Source organism: Centroberyx gerrardi, chromosome 17 (genome assembly GCF_048128805.1).
Source record: "Centroberyx gerrardi isolate f3 chromosome 17, fCenGer3.hap1.cur.20231027, whole genome shotgun sequence".
Taxonomy (NCBI): Eukaryota; Metazoa; Chordata; class Actinopteri; order Beryciformes; family Berycidae; genus Centroberyx; species Centroberyx gerrardi.
In genome coordinates this window covers 8,794,917-8,819,966 of record NC_136013.1, presented here as the reverse complement: position 1 = coordinate 8,819,966, position 25,050 = coordinate 8,794,917, and the positions used below count along the sequence as shown (strand labels likewise).

The 25,050-nt window shown below is 38.4% G+C and overlaps 4 pseudogenes and 1 gene segment (V, D, J or C); 4 read left to right on the top strand and 1 right to left on the bottom strand.

Moving 5' to 3' along the window:
• The first annotated feature begins 1,470 nt into the window (after positions 1–1,470).
• LOC139930252 (immunoglobulin lambda constant 6 pseudogene) lies at positions 1,471–1,971 on the top strand (annotated as a pseudogene).
• Positions 1,972–4,666: 2,695 nt separating this feature from the next.
• Positions 4,667–5,126, top strand: LOC144542593 (immunoglobulin lambda constant 6 pseudogene; annotated as a pseudogene).
• A 4,420-nt stretch (positions 5,127–9,546) lies between these two features.
• Positions 9,547–19,962, bottom strand: LOC144542592 (Ig kappa chain V-VI region NQ5-61.1.2-like). The segment is given in 5 exon segments: positions 9,547–9,869; positions 11,756–11,856; positions 17,640–17,653; positions 17,771–17,814; positions 19,956–19,962. Coding segments are annotated over 5 exon segments (489 nt in total).
• Positions 19,365–19,855, top strand: LOC144542561 (immunoglobulin lambda constant 6 pseudogene; annotated as a pseudogene).
• Positions 19,963–22,352: 2,390 nt separating the features above from the next.
• LOC144542590 (immunoglobulin lambda constant 6 pseudogene) lies at positions 22,353–23,058 on the top strand (annotated as a pseudogene).
• Positions 23,059–25,050: the final 1,992 nt, after the last annotated feature.

Below are 25,050 nucleotides of genomic sequence, written 5' to 3'. Positions count from 1 at the left end.
ACTGAAGGCAATGTGGGACACAAAATCAGGAGCAAATACTGCTTGGATTTACAGGATCTCTACTCTTATTGGAATACAAAAATACATTTGTCAGAAATACTTGGAAATTATGATTTACCACACTTGGATTGGTTTGCAGTGTGGTTTGTAGGATAAACCTATTTAATCTCTGCTTCGATTGATTTAAGGTTTACATAGATACATTATATCTTATAAAGCAGATTATTGCTGTCTTGCAATTGATGAATATTATGAAAGATATTTTAACACGTTACAATTGATGTAAAAATATGATGAAAAATAGATTTGTTATGAGGGAGAAAAGCTCTTGTTTCTCTGTCATTTAAATGTTGTACAAAATGAAAGAAAAATTTAGCAAATTACCTTGTTTCATCAAACAATTTCAAACAACATCAAAGACTTTTCTGGATCTCATCAATTTAGCAGAACCTTTATGGCAAAGCAAAGTTTTCTATTGGAAAGATGCTTGTTTCAAGTGCAGGAGGTTTTTGTACGGCCTCTTAATGAGTTTGTGTCACTGTGGAACACTTTTGGTGGAGGCACCAAACTCATCGTTGACTGTAAGTACCAGAGATTTCTACTTTATATGACACATATATCGGTAAAATAAAATTTTGGGGAAGAAATCGAATGATCAAAATTTACTGCTTGTACTTTGTTCATATTATTTGCTATTTTTCAGTTGAGGGTTGAACACAGGTTGAACAGAGATTTTGATGAGATCAATGCATTTTCAATCTTGTAGATAATTCAAGTTAGACATTTGCTATGGAAACATCTATTTTCTAAAACATTTTATTTTCAAGGAGTATTTATTTCATGAACATTGTCAACCAAGTAAAACAAGTACAATTCTTACCAGTTAAATTATGATTTCACAAGTTCACTTTTATTTTTAAAGTTTCCAACAAATGGTTGTAATTAATAATTTCTGTGGATGCCTTTAAAATACATTTATGATTTTATACTTAAACTCAGTATAGCTTGTAACATTTCTTCATGGTTCATTAGTTGGTGAAAAGGAAGTGAAAGAGACAGAGAAGAAGCTGTTTTAACTGTTGAAACCAACAAACCATTTACATTTTTGACACAAGACAGTCATTGCAGAAGAGAGGTATGGATTGTCAGATATTATCAATCAGATCGGTAGATGTCATTATTGATCATCATTAACTAAACTTTTCAATTACATTTATATTTTAGTCATTTAACTCATTCTCTAATTCTGAGTGACTTATGAGTGCAAGAGTAGAACAAGCTTCATTGTTTTAATTGTCAAAATAACAATCAACTCTGCCATTTCTTTCCATCATGCCCTCCCTCCCCTCTCTGTGACATTCCTCCTCTCTTCTCCTCTCCTCTCCTCTCCTCTCCTCCCCCCTCTCCTCTCCTCTCCTCTCTCCTCTCCTCTCCTCTCCTCTCCTCTCCTCTCCTCTCTCCCTCTCTCCTCCAGTGGGTGTGGTGCGGCCCACCCTGACCCTCCTCCCCCCCTCCAGAGTGGAGCTGCAGCAGGACGGTGCCACACTGGTGTGTCTGGCCAACGGGGGCTTCCCCTCAGCCTGGAGGCTGGGCTGGAAGGTGGGGGGCAGCAGCAGCTCCTCAGGGGTGTCAGACAGCCTGGAGGTCCTGGGGAGGGATGGCCACTACAGCTGGAGCAGCACCCTGACCCTCCCTGCAGACCAGTGGAGGAAGGCGGGCTCAGTGAGCTGTGAGGCCAGTCTGAATGGCCAGACGCCTGTCACTCAAACCCTGGACCCTGACCGCTGCTCAGAGTAGAGAAACAACAGCACTGAATCTCTACAGAGACAAACCTACAATACTCTGGGTCTGTTCAGTTTATCTCTCTCTATCTCAATTATGATTTTGGTTACAGATTTGATCTGAAGGACCATGCATGTGATCTATTAAAATTCTGCATTTTGTGACATTATCTCTCTGCTTGAATGTATTACATGTACCACAAAGATGTAGTATTGCTATATATAATCAATAAACATTTTATGCCATTATTTGAGATCTTTTGTATAATTTTCATGTGTCTGTGTTTGAAGAAAAGTTTCAAATGAAACCTCACATGATGAACTGTATCAAATTAAATGGTTTTATAATTTCTATTGATATCCATCATCTCCTCTCTGTGGAAATCTTGGGTTGTAAATGATCATGCAAATCTTAGTTTCACTACCTTTTTGACTTGGAATGAAAGTAAAAATCCCTTAGAGGTAAAATCGAATGTAAAACAATTCACTTCATATTATTCTAATAATCATGGACTGGTCAATGAAAACTTGTGAATATGAGTAACTGCAAAACTGTGGAGAAGAGAATAATGACTGAAATGTGTGATGTCATCAAACAACATTTTTCAGAGCACCTATGGTGACAAGCAATATGAAGCTAAAATCATGGACACAGAGAAATATTTTTTGAGCTTTTACACGCAAATGAGCTCAACAGTTCTGAATTATGAAATGTTCCTATATATTTAGAGAATATAATGGTTGTGCTTGGTGAGGTTACTGGTCAGACTCAGCTCTGTGTTCAGTGGTCTGTGTCAGAGTCTCTTCCCCTTCAGCAGCTGCAGTCGGTTCCTGCTGTAACAGCTCAGTGTCTATGCAGTCTGACTGAGGGAGGTTTTTGTACGACTCAAAATCACTGTGTGAACAGAAAGACACTGTTAATGTAGTGGAGACTCTGACAGTAATAAACTGCTGCATCTTCAGCCTGAGCTCCACTGATGGTCAAAGTAAAGTCAGTCCTGGTTCCACTGCCACTAAACCGAGCTGGTGTTCCTGATTCAAGTTGATTCACAAGTTTTATTAGGAGCTTAGGAGTCTCTCCAGATTTCTGTTGATACCAGTGCATATAATTATTATTATAAACAGCTGTGTTGGTTTTACAGGTCAGAGTGGCAGTGGATCCTGGAGTAAATGTCACTACTGGAGGCTGAGTCACAGTCACCTGACTGCTGGATCCTGCAGACAAAAACACAACATTCATTTATCAGCAGAAATAAATGACAGAAAAGGCAGCACACTGTGTTTGATATGTTGCTGAGTAAATGAACCTGTAAAACAGCAGCAGGCCAGCGTCCAGATGAGGATGGTGATGAGAGTCATGGTGGTTGTGGTTTCTGCTGTGTTGAGTGACAGATCTGAGTCCTGCAGTGTTGAACTCACAGGACTATAAACCTTCTCAGTTCACTGGAGGATCAGCTGACAATGCAAAGCCTCCTCTCTATGGAAATGATCTCTCTGCTCTCAACACACTGAAGGCAATGTGGGACACAAAATCAGGAGCAAATACTGCTTGTATTTATAGTATCTCTACTCTTATTGGAATACAAAAATATATTTGTCAGAAATACTTGGAAATTATGATTTACCACACTTGGATTAAAGTAGTTTGCACTGTGGTTTGTATGATAAACCTTTTTAATCTCTGCCTTGATTGACTTAAAATGTTTATATAGATACATTATATCTCTTAAAACGAATTATTATGGTCTTGTAATAGATGATTATTAAGAAAGATATAGTTAATTTACACATTAAATCCATGTAAAATATGATGAAAAAATGGAATTGCTATGAGGAGAGCATAACCTGTTTCTCTGTCATTTGAAATTTGTAAAAAATGTAAGCAAAATGAAATCAATCATCTTGTTTCATCAAACAATTTCAAACAACAAAAAATACTTTTCTGGATCTCACCAATGTAGCAGAACTATTATGGAAAAGCAGAGTTTTCTATTTGAAAGCTTCTTGTTTCAAGTGCAGGAGGTTTTTGTACGGCCTCTTAATGAGTTTGTATCACTGTGGAACACTTTTGGTGGAGGCACCAAACTCATCGTTTACTGTAAGTACCAGAGATGTCTACTTTATATGACACATATATCGGTAAAATAAAATTTTGGGGAAGAAATCGAATGATCAAAATTTACTGCTTGTACTTTGTTCATATTATTTGCTATTTTTCAGTTGAGGGTTGAACACAGGTTGAACAGAGATTTTTATGAGATCAATGCATTTTCAATCTTGTAGATAATTCAAGTTAGACATTTGCTATGGAAACATCTATTTTCTAATACATTTTATTTTCAAGGAGTATTTATTTCATGAACATTGCCAAACAAGTAAAACAAGTACAATTCTTACCAGTTAAATTATGATTTCACAAGTTCACTTTTATTTTTAAAGTTTCCAACAAATGGTTGTAATTAATAATTTCTGTGGATGCCTTTAAAATACATTTATGATTTTATACTTAAACTCAGTATAGCTTGTAACATTTCTTCATGGTTCATTAGTTGGTGAAAAGGAAGTGAAAGATACAGAGAAGAAGCTGTTTTAACTGTTGAAACCAACAAACCATTTACATTTTTGACACAAGACAGTCATTGCAGGAGAGAGGTATGGATTGTCAGATATTATCAATCAGATCGGTAGATGTCATTATTGATCATCATTAACTAAACTTTTCAATTACATTTATATTTTAGTCATTTAACTCATTCTCTAATTCTGAGTGACTTATGAGTGCAAGAGTAGAAAAAGCTTCATTGTTTTAATTGTCAAAATAACAATCAACTCTGCCATTTCTTTCCATCATGCCCTCCCTCCCCTCTCTGTAACATTCCTCCCCCATGTCCTCCCTCTCCTCTCCTCTCCTCTCCTCTTCTCTCCTCTCCTCTCCTCTCTCCTCTCCTCTCCTCTCCTCTCCTCTCTCTGTCTCTCCTCCAGTGGGTGTGGTGCGGCCCACCCTGACCCTCCTCCCCCCCTCCAGAGTGGAGCTGCAGCAGGACGGTGCCACACTGGTGTGTCTGGCCAACGGGGGCTTCCCCTCAGCCTGGAGGCTGGGCTGGAAGGTGGGGGGCAGCAGCAGCTCCTCAGGGGTGTCAGACAGCCTGGAGGTCCTGGGGAGGGACGGCCACTACAGCTGGAGCAGCACCCTGACCCTCCCTGCAGACCAGTGGAGGAAGGCGGGCTCAGTGAGCTGTGAGGCCAGTCTGAATGGCCAGACGCCTGTCACTCAAACCCTGGACCCTGACCGCTGCTCAGAGTAGAGCTTCAGCAACGCTTCCTGTCTAGAAATGTTCTTCTGTGTTGAAGATGACTTGACTCAGCTTTTTCATGTGCTGTAACTTTCTATAGCAGAGCTTCCTTACATTTTGCTTCAATTGGTAATTTTTCAAACTGAACTGTATTTGAAGTGTTTCATTCCAAAATAAAGTTTTATCAAAATTGTGGCAGAAATGTTTTACCGTAATAAAAATAAAACAATTGATTATTTCAAGTCCATGTCTGTGTTTTTGCTAATAAAATATTTATTATGAGAAATGCCCACTTGATCTACCTGCTATTACCAACTTTACTGCAAAATACAAGTCAGGTTTCTCCTCTGTTTAATAGCACAAGCAATGATTACATCAGGTCCTGTGTGTTGGTAACACTTTTTACCATCTACCGACATTTGGATAGAGAATAGTACATATTTGAGGGTGCAATAGTTTGTCAATTTGAAATGTTGAGGAAAAAATTTGATTTTTTTTTGTCGATATATAGCACCTTGGAAGAAATTCTGTCATTGTCATTGCTGCAGGTTGAGCTTTTATTATATAAGATTTGTTGTGCTGCTAAAAACTGTTGACCATCTGTTGCTCTATTCTAGGAGGGGTAAAACCTCACCAACCTCCTCATTAAAAGTTGAGTTTCTCTGGGGATGTGAGTTTAAAACTGCCTGTTGAAAAGTGTCTTCCAGTATGTTTCAGTATTATCTCGAGTCACTGTGGTTCTGCTTGATGACACTTGTGTTCCAGGGCCAGAGTGCTGTGTTCAGTGGACCAGTTATCCAGATCACAGTCTCTTCCCTAAGCCTCAGCACCTGCAGCAGGCCATTTTCAATGCAGTCAAACTGAAGGAGGTTTTTGTACGGCTCAAAATCACTGTGTGAACACTCCGCTACCATGATAGCCAAGACAGTAGTAATCTCCAACATCTTCAGCTTGAACACCACTGATGGTTAGAGTGTAGTGAGAACCAGATCTACTGCCACTGAATCTAGATGGAGTTCCTGAGTTGAGAGTTGATGCTTTGTATATAAGAAGTTTGGTAACCTGTCCAGGTTTCTGGAGGTACCAACTGAGATCAGCACCAATATCTGAACTCCCTGTGGCGCTAATGGACACAGTCCCTCCAAGACTAACAGACTTGGATTTGTCAGACTGAGTCAGAAATTTGTTGGCAGAAGACTCTGAAATAAGAAGTGAAATATGAGTCAGTATGGAACAGCAGTGAAGATTATAATAGTGAGAAGAGAGAAATAGAAAGCAGATTGGAAGTAAAAGACAAGTGGAGGGATAGGAATTGCACCACACATAAAAATATCAGAACAATGTTAGATATATGGTCAAAAATTCTCACCCTGACTCAGGAAACCCAACATGACAAGCAGAGCGATTGGCAACTTCATCCTGATGCAGTTTTAGGTGAGAGTGCATGAAAACAGTTCAGACTTGCTGTGACATAAGCATTTAAACTCTGGGGAGCAGTGATGCATAAAAGTCATGCAAAATACATCGTAAGTAGGCAAACACACACCTGTTCCTGTGAAACAGAAAAGGGAGAGGTGAGGTGGAGTGAGAGCACATCCCTTCCTGGGATTTGTTGGACTGTTCAATAGCTCATTTAGAAACCTTTGGCTTTCTGGTCTACTTTTTTTCTGCTGTTTCTCTGTCATTGTAAACTAAAGGTCTGTCTGTCCTCTTTACTCCTTTTTTGTTCATATGGCTTTGTGACCATAAATTGATCCAGGGCATCTCCTGCTGGCAATCCTCCAGTTTTGATGGAGGGACCAAACTCATCTTAAAAAGAAAGCCTGAATTAAAGGTCCCATATCGTGGAAAATTGGATTTCCCTTCTTCCTATGTTCCAAGAGGGAAACCGATCTCTGTACAGCATCACCACACATTGTAACCTTCCTCTGAGCTCAACTCAAGGACGAATTCAAAATGTTGGTGGCCATAGGGCTAGAATTATTTGTTTCTGTCTGTGGTCATTGTGTAGAGCAAGTAAGTAAAGAAAGACTTGGTTGTGTGAGGAAATATTTACAGAGCTGTCGTTCCTGTAAATATGAACCTTTAGCCTACATAGAGGTTCGTTCCTATGTTCCAAGACAGTGATTGATAAGTCTTATAGGCATAGAGGGTCATTCCTATGCTGGAATGTGGTAAATCATAGGTATAGAGGTTCAATGGAGTACGATGAAAGATTATTTCTATATTTTATTATCATATTTACCTATTTTATCTTTCTTTCTTTCTTTTTTAATGTTTTTTAATAGACATGATGGATGTCATGTGTTGGGAATATAATAATTTGTTTTTAAAAAATGTATCAAGTATGATGGTTACTGAATGATAAAGTAATCAGATTACATTCACTGTATATTTGATAAAAACAGGAACTACATTTCTCAGAATCTTGAAGGAAGGGAAAATATGATTTTGATTTCAATACTACACACAAAATAATAATTTAGCACAAGCTGATATAAGTTAACAGTGGCTATAGGTGATGATGAACCAGGCTGTGAATGAGAATGAAAACTCTTTAAATACACATTATCAGATTATGTTAGTGTTAAACTTTGTCTTTTAGAATAATTCTCACTTTCACAGCTGTGTCGATTATAGTAGAAGTTAAATTCATTATTGGATTATGTTTCCAACTTTCCCAACAATGTGTTCCATTTATATAATCTATACTGTGCTAAATGTGCTAAACCGTTCTGAATTATGAAATGTACCTATATATTTAGAGAATATAATGGTTGTGCTTGGTGAGGTTACTGGTCAGACTCAGCTCTGTGTTCAGTGGTCTGTGTCAGAGTCTCTTCCCCTTCAGCAGCTGCAGTCGGTTCCTGCTGTAACAGATCAGTGTCTATGCAGTCTGACTGAGGGAGGTTTTTGTACGACTGCAAATCACTGTGTGAACACAACAGCACTGTTTATCTCATGGATACTCTGACAGTAATAAACTGCTGCATCTTCAGCCTGAACTCCACTGATGGTCAAAGTGAAGTCAGTCCTGGTTCCACTGCCACTAAACCGAGCTGGTGTTCCTGATTCAAGTGTTTTCACATATCTTATTAGGAGCTTAGGAGTCTCTCCAGATTTCTGTTGATACCAGTACATAGCCTCATCTCCATCAGAATATCTGTACACAGCTGGGTTGGTTTTACAGCTCAGAGTGACAGTGGATCCTGGAGTAAATGTCACTACTGGAGGCTGAGTCACAGTCACCTGACTGCTGGATCCTGCAGACAAAAACACAACATTCATTTATCAGCAGAAATAAATGACAGAAAAGGCAGCACACTGTGTTTGATATTTTGCTGAGTAAATGAACCTGTAAAACAGCAGCAGGCCAGCGTCCAGATGAGGATGGTGATGAGAGTCATGGTGGTTGTGGTTTCTGCTGTGTTGAGTGACAGATCTGAGTCCTGCAGTGTTGAACTCACAGGACTATAAACCTTCTCAGTTCACTGGAGGATCAGCTGACAATGCAAAGCCTCCTCTCTATGGAAATGATCTCTCTGCTCTCAACACACTGAAGGCAATGTGGGACACAAAATCAGGAGCAAAAACTGCTTGGATTTATAGGATCTCTACTCTTACTGGAATACAAAAATACATTTGTCAGAAATACTTGGAAATTATGATTTACCACACTTGGATTAAAGTGGTTAATAATCATGAGATTATGTTACTGTATTTCAGTCATCCAATGGATTGTGTCACTGATAACAAGTTAGAGTTAGTTAAAGCTTTGTGTAATAGAGAACCACACTGCTATATAGTGTTGGACAACAACAGCTTGGAGAGTAGTGTGTGTAGCTAAGCTGCTAGATGTGAGTGTGCTTGATAACTGTCATGTTGATGATTGATGTTTTGCTAATAAAGCTTGCTCTGATAAATAACATGATGAACTGTATCAGTCATTACCTTTATGGACAGCACTCAGAAATTAAATGGTTTTATAGTTTCTATTGATACCCAGCATCTCCTCTCTGTGGAAAATGAACATCTTGGGATGTAAATGATCATGCAAATCATAGTTTCACTACCCTTTTCAACTGGGAATGAAACAAAAAACTCTGTTAGAGGTAAATTCAACTATAGAAGAGAATTCACTTTGTGTTATTCTCATGGTCATGCAGTCATGTGACCAGGTGACATTTTAAGAACTCCTCTGCTGATAAGGACTGAGAAGTTCAAATGTGGTCTAAGAAAATGTTTTGAAGTCTTTAACACCAAAATGAGCTAAACAGTTCTGAATTATGAAATGTTCCTATATATTTAGAGAATATAATGGTTGTGCTTGGTGAGGTTACTGGTCAGACTCAGCTCTGTGTTCAGTGGTCTGTGTCAGAGTCTCTTCCCCTTCAGCAGCTGCAGTCGGTTCCTGCTGTAACAGCTCAGTGTCTATGCAGTCTGACTGAGGGAGGTTTTTGTACGACTAAAAATCACTGTGTGAACACAACAGCACTGTTTATCTCATGGTAACTCTGACAGTAATAAACTGCTGCATCTTCAGCCTGAACTCCACTGATGGTCAAAGTGAAGTCAGTCCCGGTTCCACTGCCACTAAACCGAGCTGGTGTTCCTGATTCAAGTTGATTCACATATATTATTAGGAGCTTAGGAGCCTCTCCAGATTTCTGTTGATACCAGTGCATAAAATTATTATTATAAACAGCTTGGTTGGTTTTACAGGTCATAGTGACAGTGGATCCTGGAGTAAATGTCACTACTGGAGGCTGAGTCACAGTCAATTGACCGCTGGATCCTGCAGACAAAAACACAACATTCATTTATCAGCAGAAATAAATGACAGAAAAGGCAGCACACTGTGTTTGATATGTTGCTGAGTAAATGAACCTGTAAAACAGCAGCAGGCCAGCGTCCAGATGAGGATGGTGATGAGAGTCATGGTGGTTGTGGTTTCTGCTGTGTTGAGTGACAGATCTGAGTCCTGCAGTGTTGAACTCACAGGACTATAAACCTTCTCAGTTCACTGGAGGATCAGCTGACAATGCAAAGCCTCCTCTCTATGGAAATTATCTCTCTGCTCTCAACACACTGAAGGCAATGTGGGACACAAAATCAGGAGCAAATACTGCTTGGATTTACAGGATCTCTACTCTTATTGGAATACAAAAATATATTTGTCAGGAATACTTGGAAATTATGATTTACCACACTTGGATTAAAGTGGTTTGCACTGTGGTTTGTATGATAAACCTATTTAATCTCTGGCTTGATTGACTTATAAGGTTTACACAGATACATTATATCTTTTAAAACAGATTATTATGATATTTCAATAGATTATGATGAAACATATAGTTTATTAACACATTGTTACAATTGATGCAAAAATATAATGAAAAATTGATTTGCTATCAGGACAAAATAGCTCTTGTTTTTCTGTCATTAGAATTTTGTACAAAATTAAAGCAAAATGAAAAAAAATTACCTCTTTTAATCAAACAGTTTCAAACAACATCAAAGACTTTTCTGGATCTCACCAATTTAGCAGAACCTTTATGGCAAAGCAGAGTTTTCGATTGGAAAGATGCTTGTTTCAAGTGCAGGAGGTTTTTGTACGGCCTCTTAATGAGTTTGTATCACTGTGGTGGACTTTTGGTGGAGGCACCAAACTCATCGTTGACTGTAAGTACCAGAGATTTCTACTTTATATGACACATAGTATAATCGCTTTAAAGCAAATTTTTGGGAAGAAATTGAATGATCAACTTTTTGCTGTTTGCACTTTGTTCATATTTTTTTCCATTTATTGGTTTGGGCTAAACAATCAGTTTGAACAGAAATCTTGCTGAGATGAATGTCTCTTCAATCCTCTAGATTGTTAGACATTAGTTAGACATTCGCTATAAAAACATCCATTTTCTGATCAATTGTATTTTTCATGGAGTTTTTATTTCATTAAATTTGCCAACCAACTAAAATACTTAACTGTTAAATTATGATTTCACAAGTTAATTTAAGTTTTTTTAAAATTCAGATGATGGCTACAATTAATATTTTCTGTGAATGCCTTTGAAATACATATATCATTTTATACTTAAATCCAAAATAGCCTGTAATATTTGTTCACAGTTCGTTAGTTTTACATCTGGTGAAAAGGAAGTGAAAGAGACAGAGAAAAAATGGCCTTAACTGTTAATCTATAAACCTTTTATCTGTTACATTTTTGGCACAAGACAACCATTGCAGGGATGAGAGTTATGGGCTGTGAGATATTATAAAGCAGATTGGTAGATGTCATTATTAATCATCATTAACTAAACTTTTCAATTACATTTACATTTTAGTAATTTAACTGATTCTCTAATTCTGAGTGACGTACAATGATTGCTACAGTAGAACAAGCTTTATTATTTTAATTGTCAAAATTACAATCAACTCTGCCATTTCTTTCCACCATGCCCTCCCTCCCCTCTCTGTGACATTCCTCCACCCTCTCCTCTCCTCTCCTCTCCTCTCTCCTCCCTTCTCCTCTCCTCTCCTCTCCTCTCCTCTCCTCTCCTCTCCTCTCCTCTCCTCTCCTCTCCTCTCCTCTCTCTGTCTCTCCTCCAGTGGGTGTGGTGCGGCCCACCCTGACCCTCCTCCCCCCCTCCAGAGTGGAGCTGCAGCAGGACGGTGCCACACTGGTGTGTCTGGCCAACGGGGGCTTCCCCTTAGCCTGGAGGCTGGGCTGGAAGGTGGGGGGCAGCAGCAGCTCCTCAGGGGTGTCAGACAGCCTGGAGGTCCTGGGGAGGGACGGCCACTACAGCTGGAGCAGCACCCTGACCCTCCCTGCAGACCAGTGGAGGAAGGCGGGCTCAGTGAGCTGTGAGGCCAGTCTGAATGGCCAGACGCCTGTCACTCAAACCCTGGACCCTGACCGCTGCTCAGAGTAGAGCTTCAGCAACGCTTCCTGTCTAGAAATGTTCTTCTGTGCTGAAGATGACTTGACTCAGCTTTTTCATGTGCATGTAACTTTCTATAGCAGAGCTTCCTTACATTTTGCTTTAATTGGTAATTTTTCAAACTGAACTGTATTTGAAGTGTTTCATCCCCAAAATAAAGTTTTATCAAAATTGTGGCAGAAATGTTTTACCGTAATAAAAATAAAACTATATAGTATGACAAGGCCATGTTTGTGTTTTTGCTTATACTATATTTATTTTGAGAAATGCCCATTTGATCTTCCCAATATCAGACCTGCTCTTACCAACTCACTTTATGGCAGAATACAAGTCAGGTTTCTCTGTTTAATAGCACAAAAGATGGTTACATCAGGTCCTGTGTGTTTTTAAAAACTTTTATCCAGTGACATTTGCATAGTCATTTTTCAGGGTGCAAGAAAGGCTCGATTGTGTGAGGACATATTTACAAAGGTGTCGCTCCTGTAAATATGAACCTTTAGGGTACATAGAGGTTCGTTCCTATATGTTCCAAGATGGCAATTGATAAGTCGTATAGGTATAGAGGTTCATTCCTATATTGGAGTACAATAAAAGAATATTTCTACTTTTTATTATTATCCTTACTTACCTATTTTATCTTTCTTTATTTCTTTTAAATGTTTTTTTGCTGGACATGATGGATTTCATGTGTTGGGAATATAATAATTTGTTTTAAAAAACTGTATCAAGAAGGATGGTTACTGAATGAAAAAGTAATCAGATTACATTCATTGTATAGTTGATAAAAACAGGAACTACATTTCTCAGAATCTTGGTGGAAGGGAAAAGATGATTTGGATTTCAATACTACACAGAAAATAATAATTTACTACAAGCTGATATAAATTAACAATGGCTATAGGTGATGATGATACCACTGTTCAAATAACAGGCTGTGAATGAGAATGAAAACTCTTTAAAGTAAATTAACGTTATCAGATTATGTTAGTGTTAAACTTTGTCATTTAGCATAATTCTCACTTTCACAGCTGTATCGACTATAGTAGAAGTGAAATTCATTATTGGATTATGTTTCCAACTTTCCCAACAATGTGTTCCATTTATATAATCTATACCGTGCTAAATGTGCTAAGCCGTTCTGAATTAGTGTTGAAGATGACTTGACTCAGCTTTTTCATGTGCATGTAACTTTCTATAGCAGAGCTTCCTTACATTTTGCTTCAATTGATAATTTTTCTAACTGAACTGTATTTGAAGTGTTTCATTCCAAAATAAAGTTTTATCAAAATTGTTGCAGAAATGTTTTACCGTAATAAAAATAAAACAATTGATTATAACAAGTCCATGTCTGTGTTTTTGCTAATAAAATATTTATTATGAGAAATGCCCACTTGATCTACCTGCTCTTACCAACTTTACTGCAAAATACAAGTCAAGTTTCTACTCTGTTTAATAGCACAAGCGATGATTATATCAGGTCCTGTGTGTTGGTAACATTTTTACCATCTAGTGACATTTGCATAGAGTAGAATAGTACATATTTGAGGGTGCAATAGTTTGTCTATTTGAAATGTTAAAGAAAAAATTGGATTTCTTTTTGTCGATATATAGCACCTTGGAAGAAATTCTGTCATTGTCATTGCTGCAGGTTGAGCTTTTATTATATTAGATTTGTTGTGCTGCTAACAACTGTTGACCATCTGTTTCTATATTCTAGGAGAGGTAAAACCTCACCAACCTCCTCATGAAAAGTTGAGTTTCTCTGGGGATGTGAGTTTAAAACTGCCTGTTGAAAAGTGTCTTCCAGTATGTTTCAGTATTATCTCGAGTCACTGTGGTTCTGCTTGATGACACTTGTGTTCCAGGGCCAGAGTGCTGTGTTCAGTGGACCAGTTATCCAGATCACAGTCTCTTCCCTAAGCCTCAGCACCTGCAGCAGGCCGTTTTCAATGCAGTCAAACTGAAGGAGGTTTTTGTACGGCTCAAAATCACTGTGTGAACACATTACCAGTATGGAGGCCAAGACAGTAGTAATCTCCAACATCTTCAGCCTGAACACCACTGATGGTTAGAGTGTAGCGAGAACCAGATCTACTGCCTCTGAATCTAGATGGAGTTCCTGAGTTGAGAGTTGATGCTGAGTATATAAGAAGTTTAGGAACCTGTCCAGGTTTCTGAAGGTACCAGCTGAGATCAGCACCAATATCTGAACTCCCTGTGGCGCTAATGGACACAGTCCCTCCAAGACTAACAGACTTGGATTTGTCAGACTGAGTCAGAAAGTTGTTGGCAGAAGACTCTGAAATAAGAAGTGAAATATGAGTCAGTATGGAACAGCAGTGACGATTATAATAGTGACAAGAGAGAAATATAAAGCAGATTGGAAGTAAAAGACAAGTGGAGGGATAGGAATTGCACCACACATAAAAATATCGGAACAATGTTAGATATCTGTTCAAAAATTCTCACCCTGACTCAGGAAACCCAACATGACAAGCAGAGCGATTGGCAACTTCATCCTGATGCAGTTTTAGGTGAGAGTGCATGAAAACAGTTCAGACTTGCTGTGACATAAGCATTTAAACTCTGGGGAGCAGTGATGCATAAAAGTCATGCAAAATACATCGTAAGTAGGCAAACACACACCTGTTCCTGTGAAACAGAAAAGGGAGAGGTGAGGTGGAGTGAGAGCACATCCCTTCCTGGGATTTGTTGGACTGTTCAATAGCTCATTTAGAAACTTTTGACACTTTTTCTCTGCTGTTATCACAGTTATGCTGACGACACATAACTCTTTATTTCATTGGCCCCTAATGATACGAGTCCTGTAGTCTCCCTGCTTTACTGTTTGGATGATATAAATGTCTGGATGTCACTTTTTTTTTTTTTTCAATGAACAAGGAGAAAACAGAAATTCTTGTTATGGGTGCAAACACTCAGAGACAGCGTGTCTGTGCTCAGATTATGAGTCTGAGTCTCTGAGGAGGAGAAATTGGGGACTTATTATCGATTATGAGTTTTTACGGCCACATTAGTAGCATCACTAAGTCTGCCTTCTATCATTTGAGGAGTATTTCCATAGAGGTTTTCTATCAAAATCTGATGCTGAAAAACTTGTGCATGCCTTTGTCATTAGCAGACTGGACCATTTTAATGCCCTTTTTTTCTGGCCTTCCTAAGAAAACCATTGGAAGGCTGCAGCTCATCCAGAATGCAGCTGCTCATGTTTTAACCAGGACTAAAAAATCTGATCACATTACTCCAGTTCTCGAAGATCTCCATTGGCTCCCTGTGAATTTCAGAATTGATTTTAACATTTTACTCCTGGTTTACAAAGCTCTTAATGGCCTGACACCACAGTATATATCAGACATGCTTATTAGTTATGAGTCTATCGTACATCTGGTGAAATAGCATTTAGTGTTTATGCACCTGAGAAAGGGAATAGCCTGCCTGTTGATTGAAGATGTGCTCCAACATTATGCTCATTTAAGAATAAACTTAAGACTTTTATTTTTGTATAGCATATTATTGTTCATATTTTTGCTGTTGTTGTTATTATTATATTTTTATTACTATTTTATATATTTCATATATTCCTGTGTTTACTCTGTGACCTTTTACTAAATCATCTGTATGTAGGTGTAACAGCTGTTATTATTTTTATTATTTATTTATTCATTTCTATGTTTCTTTATTATCCTCACTTACCTATTTTATCTTTCTTTCTAACGTTTTTGAATATGTCATTTTGAGACTTGATCATTGTGAAGTGTTGCCTAATGTTATAATTGCTGTTGTTTGTGTTGTGGCGACGGTTTAGAGCAGTGGTTCTCAACGTGGGGTCCGGGGACCACCAGGGGTCCTTGAGGGGGTTCCGGGGGGTCCCCAGCAAATTGATGAACTGTTAAACTTCACCATTATTACAATAAGTTAACACAATTAGAGAATGTAGAAGAATAATTATTTTAAATATAGTTTCAGTTGTTATCTCTCTACCTAGAGATAGTCATGGAATTCTGGACAAAATCATATCTAACAATAAAAATACTCTCAGATTTGGGTCTGAGAGACAAAATCTCATCAAAAGGGGGTCTGTGGCCCTAATGTGGACTAACTTAGGGTCCTTGATATGAAAAAGGTTGAGAATCACTGGTTTAGAGCAAGTAAGTACTGAAAGGTTCGGCCGTCTGAGGACATTTACAGAGGTGTCGTTCGGGTACATAGAGGTTTGTTCCTGTTCCAAGAGGGAAACTGATCTCTGTACAGCATCACCACACATTGTAACGTTCCTCTGAGCTCAACTCAAGGCCGAATTCACAATGTTGGTGGCCATAGGGCTAGAATGATTTGTTTCTGTTTGTGGTCATTGTGTAGAGCAAGTAAGTAAAGAAAGACTCGGTTGTCTGTTGACATATTTACAAAGCTGTCGCTCCTGTAAATATGAACCTTTAGGGTACATAGAGGTTCGTTCCTATATGTTCCAAGACGGTGATTGATAAGTCTTATAGGCATAGAGGGTCATTCCTATGCTGGAATGTGATAAATCATAGGTATAGAGGTTCAATGGAGTACGATGATAGAATATTTCTATATTTTATTATCATCTTTACCTATTTTATCTTTCTTTCTTTCTTTTTTAATGTTATTTTCATAGACATGATGGATTTCATGTGTTGGGAATATAATAATTTGTTTTAATAAAAACTGTAAGATGGTTACTGAATGATAAAGTAATCAGATTACATTCATTTGATAAAAACAGGAACTACATTTCTCAGAATCTTGGAGGAAGGGAAAAGATGATTTTGATTTTAACACTACATACAAAATAATAATTTAGTACAAGCTGATATAAATTAACAATGGCTATATGTGATGATGATACCACTGTTCAAATAACAGGCTGTGAATGAGAATGAACTCTTTAAAATAAATACACATTATCAGATTATGTTAGTGTTAAACTTTGTCATTTAGCATAATTCTCACTTTCACATCTGTATCGACTATAGTAGAAGTTAACTTCATTATTGGATTATGTTTCCAACTTTCCCAACAATGTGTTCCATTTATATAATCTATACTGTGCTAAATGTGCTAAACCGTTCTGAATTATGAAATGTTCCTATATATTTAGAGAATATAATGGTTGTGCTTGGTGAGGTTACTGGTCAGACTCAGCTCTGTGTTCAGTGGTCTGTGTCAGAGTCTCTTCCCCTTCAGCAGCTGCAGTCGGTTCCTGCTGTAACAGCTCAGTGTCTATGCAGTCTGACTGAGGGAGGTTTTTGTACGACTAAAAATCACTGTGTGAACACAACAGCACTGTTTATCTCATGGTAACTCTGACAGTAATAAACTGCTGCATCTTCAGCCTGAGCTCCACTGATGGTCAAAGTGAAGTCAGTCCTGGTTCCACTGCCACTAAACCGAGCTGGTGTTCCTGATTCAAGTTGATTCACAAGTTTTATTAGGAGCTTAGGAGCCTCTCCAGATTTCTGTTGATACCAGTGCATCTCTTCATCTCCATCAGAATATCTGTAAACAGCTGGGTTGGTTTTACAGGTCATAGTGACAGTGGATCCTGGAGTAAATGTTACTACTGGAGGCTGAGTCACAGTCACCTGACTGCTGGATCCTGCAGACAAAAACACAACATTCATTTATCAGCAGAAATAAATGACAGAAAAGGCAGCACACTGTGTTTGATATGTTGCTGAGTAAATGAACCTGTAAAACAGCAGCAGGCCAGCGTCCAGATGAGGATGGTGATGAGAGTCATGGTGGTTGTGGTTTCTGCTGTGTTGAGTGACAGATCTGAGTCCTGCAGTGTTGAACTCACAGGACTATAAACCTTCTCAGTTCACTGGAGGATCAGCTGACAATGCAAAGCCTCCTCTCTATGGAAATTATCTCTCTGCTCTCAACACACTGAAGGCAATGTGGGACACAAAATCAGGAGCAAATACTGCTTGGATTTACAGGATCTCTACTCTTATTGGAATACAAAAATACATTTGTCAGAAATACTTGGAAATTATGATTTACCACACTTGGATTAAAGTAGTTTGCACTGTGGTTTGTATGATAAACCTTTTTAATCTCTGCCTTGATTGACTTAAAAGGTTTACATAGATACATTTTATCTCTTAAAACTAATTATTATGGTCTTAGTGGATGATTATTATGAAAGATATAGTAAATTTACATGTTAAAATTGATGTAAAAATATGCTGAAAAACATGATTCACTATGAGGACAAAATAGCTCTTCATCCTCTGTCATTTAATTTTTGTACAAAATTAAAGAGAAATTGAGCAAATTATCTTTTTTCATCAAACATCTTAAAACAACATCAAATACTTTTCTGGATCTCACCAATTTAGCAGAACCTTTATGGCAAAGCAGAGTTTTCTATTGGAAAGATGCTTGTTTCAAGTGCAGGAGGTTTTTGTACGGCCTCTTAATGAGTTTGTATCACTGTGGGTCACTTTTGGTGGAGGCACCAAACTCATCGTTGACTGTAAGTACCAGAGATTTCTACTTTATATGACACATAGTATATCTGTAAAATACAATTTTGGAGAAGAAATCGAATGATAAATATTTACTGTTTGCACTTTGTTCATATTATTTGCTATTTTTCAGTTGAGGGTTGAACACAGGTTGAACAGAGATTTTGATGAGATCAATGTCTCTTCAATCTTGTAGATAATTAAAGTTAGACATCTGCTATGGAAACATCTATTTTCTAATAAATTTTATTTTCAAGGAGTATTTATTTCATGAACATTGTCAACCAAGTAAAACAAGTACAATTCTTACCAGTTAAATTATGATTTCACAAGTTCACTCTTATTTTTAAAGTGTCAGAAAAATGGTTGCATTTAATATTTTCTGTGAATGCCTTTAAAATACATTTATCGTTTTATACTTAAACTCAGTACAGCTTGTAACATTTCTTCATGGTTCATTAGTTGGTGAAAAGGAAGTGAAAGAGACAGAGAAGAAGCTGTTTTAACTGTTGAAACCAACAAACCATTTAAATTTTTGACACAAGACAGTCATTGCAGGAGAGAGGTATGGATTGTCAGATATTATCAATCAGATCGGTAGATGTCATTATTGATCATCATTAACTAAACTTTTCAATTACATTTAGAATTTAGTCATTTAACTCATTCTCTAATTCTGAGTGACTTATGAGTGCAAGAGTAGAACAAGCTTCATTGTTTTAATTGTCAAAATAACAATCAACTCTGCCATTTCTTTCCAACATGCCCTCCCTCCACTCTCTGTAACATTCCTCCTCTCCTCTCTTCTCCTCTCCTCTCCTCTCCTCTCCTCTCTCTGTCTCTCCTCCAGTGGGTGTGGTGCGGCCCACCCTGACCCTCCTCCCCCCCTCCAGAGTGGAGCTGCAGCAGGACGGTGCCACACTGGTGTGTCTGGCCAACGGGGGCTTCCCCTCAGCCTGGAGGCTGGGCTGGAAGGTGGGGGGCAGCAGCAGCTCCTCAGGGGTGTCAGACAGCCTGGAGGTCCTGGGGAGGGACGGCCACTACAGCTGGAGCAGCACCCTGACCCTCCCTGCAGACCAGTGGTGGAAGGCGGGCTCAGTGAGCTGTGAGGCCAGTCTGAATGGCCAGACGCCTGTCACTCAAACCCTGGACCCTGACCACTGCTCAGAGTAGAGAAACAACAGCACTGAATCTCTACAGAGACAAACCTACAATACTCTGGGTCTGTTCAGTTTATCTCTCTCTATCTCAATTATGATTTTGGTTACAGATTTGATCTGAAGGACCATGCATGTGATCTATTAAAATTCTGCATTTTGTGACATTATCTCTCTGCTTGAACGTATTACATGTACCACAAAAATGTAGTATTGCTATATATAATCAATAAACATTTTATGCCATTATTTGAGATCTTTTGTATACTTTTCATGTGTCTGTGTTTGAAGAAAAGTTTCAAATGAAACCTCACATGATGAACTGTATCAAATTAAATGGTTTTATAGTTTCTATTGATATCCATCATCTCCTCTCTGTGGAAATCTTGGGTTGTAAATGATCATGCAAATCTTAGCTTCACTACCTTTTTTGACTTGGAATGAAACTAAAAATCCCTTAGAGGTAAAATCGAATGTAAAACAATTCACTTCATATTATTCTAATAATCATGGACTGGTCAATGAAAACTTGTGAATATGAGTAACTGCAAAACTGTGGAGAAGAGAATAATGACTGAAATGTGTGATGTCATCAAACAACATTTTTCAGAGCACCTATGGTGACAAGGAATATGAAGCTAAAATCATGGACACAGAGAAATATTTTTTGAGCTTTTACACACAAATGAGCTCAACAGTTCTGAATTTTGAAATGATCCTATATATTTAGAGAATATAATGGTTGTGCTTGGTGAGGTTACTGGTCAGACTCAGCTCTGTGTTCAGTGGTCTGTGTCAGAGTCTCTTCCCCTTCAGCAGCTGCAGTCGGTTCCTGCTGTAACAGCTCAGTGTCTATGCAGTCTGACTGAGGGAGGTTTTTGTACCACTCAAAATCACTGTGTGAACACTCCACCACTGTGGACACTCTGACAGTAATAAACTGCTGCATCTTCAGCCTGAGCTCCACTGATGGTCAAAGTGAAGTCAGTCCCGGTTCCACTGCCACTAAACCGAGCTGGTGTTCCTGATAAAAGTGTTTTCACAAATTTTATTAGAAGCTTAGGAGCCTCTCCAGATTTCTGTTGATACCAGAACATGCCCTCATCTCCATCAGACCATCTGTAAACAGCTGGGTTGGTTTTACAGGTCATAGTGACAGTGGATCCTGGAGTAAATGTCACTACTGGAGGCTGAGTCACAGTCACCTGACCGCTGGATCCTGCAGACAAAAACACAACATTCATTTATCAGCAGAAATAAATGACAGAAAAGGCAGCACACTGTGTTTGATATTTTGTTGAGTAAATGAACCTGTAAAACAGCAGCAGGCCAGCGTCCAGATGAGGATGGTGATGAGAGTCATGGTGGTTGTGGTTTCTGCTGTGTTGAGTGACAGATCTGAGTCCTGCAGTGTTGAACTCACAGGACTATAAACCTTCTCAGTTCACTGGAGGATCAGCTGACAATGCAAAGCCTCCTCTCTATGGAAATGATCTCTCTGCTCTCAACACACTGAAGGCAATGTGGGACACAAAACCAGGAGCAAATACTGCTTGGATTTACAGGATCTCTACTCTTATTGGAATACAAAAATACATTTGTCAGAAATCCTTGGAAAGTAGGATTTACCACACTTGGATTAAAGTGGTTTGCACTGTGGTTTGTATAATGATCCTATTTCATCTCTGCCTTGATTGACTTAAAATGTTTATATAGATACATTATATCTCTTAAAACTAATCATTATGGTCTTGTAATAGATGATTATTATGAAAGATATAGTTAATTTACACATTAAATATATGTAAAATATGATGAAATAATTGAATTGTTATGAGGAGAGCATAACCTGTTTCTCTGTCATTTGAAATTGGTAAAAAAATTAAAGCAAAATGTAATAAATTACCTTTTTTCATCAAACAATTTCAAACAAAATCAAAGACTTTTCTGGATCTCACCAATTTAGCAGAACCTTTATGGCAAAGCAAAGTTTTCTATTGGAAAGATGCTTGTTTCAAGTGCAGGAGGTTTTTGTACGGCCTCTTAATGAGTTTGTATCACTGTGGTGGACTTTTGGTGGAGGCACCAAACTCATCGTTGACTGTAAGTACCAGAGATTTCTACTTTATATGACACATAGTATATCGCTTTAAATCAAGTTTTTGGGAAGAAATTGAATAATCAAATTTTTACAGTTTGCACTTTGTTCATATTATTTGCCATTTATTGGTCTGGGCTAAACAATCAGTTTGAATAGAAATCTTGCTGAGATCAATATCTCTTCAATCCTCTAGATTATTCAAGTTAGACATTTGCTATAAAAACATTCATTTTCTGATCAATTGTATTTTTCATTCAGTTTTTATTTAATTAAATTTGCCAACCAACTAAAATCCGTAACTGTTAAATTATGATTTCACAACTTCATTTAAATGTTTTTAAATTCAGATGATGGCTACAATTAATATTTTCTGTGAATGCCTTTAAAATACATATATCATTATATACTTAAATCCAAAATAGCTTGTAACATTTGTTCACGGTTCGTTAGTTTTACATCTGGTGAAAAAGGAAGTGAAAGAGACAGAGAAAAAACGGTTTTAACTGTTTTAATCTACAAACCTTTTATTTGTTACATTTTTGGCACAAGACAACCATTGCAGGGATGAGAGTTATGGGCTGTCAGATATTATAAAGCAGATTGTTAGATGAAGATTATTAATCATCATTAACTAAACCTTTCAATTACATTTACATTTTAGTAATTTAACTGATTCTATAATTCTGAGTGACGTACAATGAGTGCAACAGTAGAAAAAGCTTCATTATTTTGATTGTCAAAATTACAATCAACTCTGCCATTTCTTTCTACCATGCCCTCCCTCCCCTCTCTGTGACATTCCTCTCCTCTCCTCTCCTCTCCTCTCCTCTCCTCCCCTCTCCTTTCCTCTCCTCTCCTCTCCTCTCCTCTCCTCTCCTCTCCTCTCCTCTCTCTGTCTCTCCTCCAGTGGGTGTGGTGCGGCCCACCCTGACCCTCCTCCCCCCCTCCAGAGTGGAGCTGCAGCAGGATGGTGCCACACTGGTGTGTCTGGCCAACGGGGGCTTCCCCTCAGCCTGGAGGCTGGGCTGGAAGGTGGGGGGCAGCAGCAGCTCCTCAGGGGTGTCAGACAGCCTGGAGGTCCTGGGGAGGGACGGCCACTACAGCTGGAGCAGCACCCTGACCCTCCCTGCAGACCAGTGGAGGAAGGCGGGCTCAGTGAGCTGTGAGGCCAGTCTGAATGGCCAGACGCCTGTCACTCAAACCCTGGACCCTGACCGCTGCTCAGAGTAGAGCTTCAGCAACGCTTCCTGTCTAGAAATGTTCTTCTGTGTTGAAGATGACTTGACTCAGCTTTTTCATGTGCTGTAACTTTCTATAGCAGAGCTTCCTTACATTTTGCTTCAATTGGTAATTTTTCAAACTGAACTGTATTTGAAGTGTTTCATTCCAAAATAAAGTTTTATCAAAATTGTGGCAGAAATGTTTTACCGTAATAAAAATGAAACTATATAGTATGACAAGTCCATGTTTGTGTTTTTGCTTATACTATATTTATTTTGAGAAATGCCCATTTGATCTTCCCAATATCATACCTGCTCTTACCAACTCACTTTATGGCAGAATACAAGTCAGGTTTCTCTGTTTAATAGCACAAAAGATGGTTACATCAGGTCCTGTGTGTTTTTAAAAACTTTTATCCAGTGACATTTGCATAGTCATTTTTCAGGGTGCAAGAAAGGCTCAATTGTGTGAGGACATATTTACAAAGGTGTCGCTCCTGTAAATATGAACCTTTAGGGTACATAGAGGTTCGTTCCTATATGTTCCAAGATGGCAATTGATAAGTCTTATAGGTATAGAGGTTCATTCCTATATTGGAGTACAATAAAAGAATATTTCTACTTTTTATTATTATCCTTACTTACCTATTTTATCTTTCTTTATTTCTTTTAAATGTTTTTTTGCTGGACATGATGGATTTCATGTGTTGGGAATATAATAATTTGTTTTAAAAAACTGTATCAAGAAGGATGGTTACTGAATGAAAAAGTAATCAGATTACATTCATTGTATAGTTGATAAAAACAGGAACTACATTTCTCAGAATCTTGGTGGAAGGGAAAAGATGATTTGGATTTCAATACTACACAGAAAATAATAATTTACTACAAGCTGATATAAATTAACAATGGCTATAGGTGATGATGATACCACTGTTCAAATAACAGGCTGTGAATGAGAATGAAAACTCTTTAAAGTAAATTAACGTTATCAGATTATGTTAGTGTTAAACTTTGTCATTTAGCATAATTCTCACTTTCACAACTGTAGCGACTATAGTAGAAGTGAAATTCATTATTGGATTATGTTTCCAACTTTCCCAACAATGTGTTCCATTTATATAATCTATACCGTGCTAAATGTGCTAAGCCGTTCTGAATTATGAAATGTTCCTATATATTTAGAGAATATAATGGTTGTGCTTGGTGAGGTTACTGGTCAGACTCAGCTCTGTGTTCAGTGGTCTGTGTCAGAGTCTCTTCCCCTTCAGCAGCTGCAGTCGGTTCCTGCTGTAACAGCTCAGTGTCTATGCAGTCTGACTGAGGGAGGTTTTTGTACGACTCCAAATCACTGTGTGAACACAACAGCACTGTTTATCTCATGGAGACTCTGACAGTAATAAACTGCTGCATCTTCAGCCTGAACTCCACTGATAGTCAAAGTGAAGTCAGTCCCGGTTCCACTGCCACTAAACCGAGCTGGTGTTCCTGATTCAAGTTGATCCACAAGTGTTATTAGGAGCTTGGGAGCCTCTCCAGATTTCTGTTGATACCAGAAGATATAATCATCATCGTAAACAGCTGTGTTGGTTTTACAGGTCATAGTGACAGTGGATCCTGGAGTAAATGTCACTACTGGAGGCTGAGTCACAGTCACCTGACCGCTGGATCCTGCAGACAAAAACACAACATTCATTTATCAGCAGAAATAAATGACAGAAAAGGCAGCACACTGTGTTTGATATTTTGCTGAGTAAATGAACCTGTAAAACAGCAGCAGGCCAGCGTCCAGATGAGGATGGTGATGAGAGTCATGGTGGTTGTGGTTTCTGCTGTGTTGAGTGACAGATCTGAGTCCTGCAGTGTTGAACTCACAGGACTATAAACCTTCTCAGTTCACTGGAGGATCAGCTGACAATGCAAAGCCTCCTCTCTATGGAAATGATCTCTCTGCTCTCAACACACTGAAGGCAATGTGGGACACAAAATCAGGAGCAAAAACTGCTTGGATTTACAGGATCTCTACTCTTATTGGAATACAA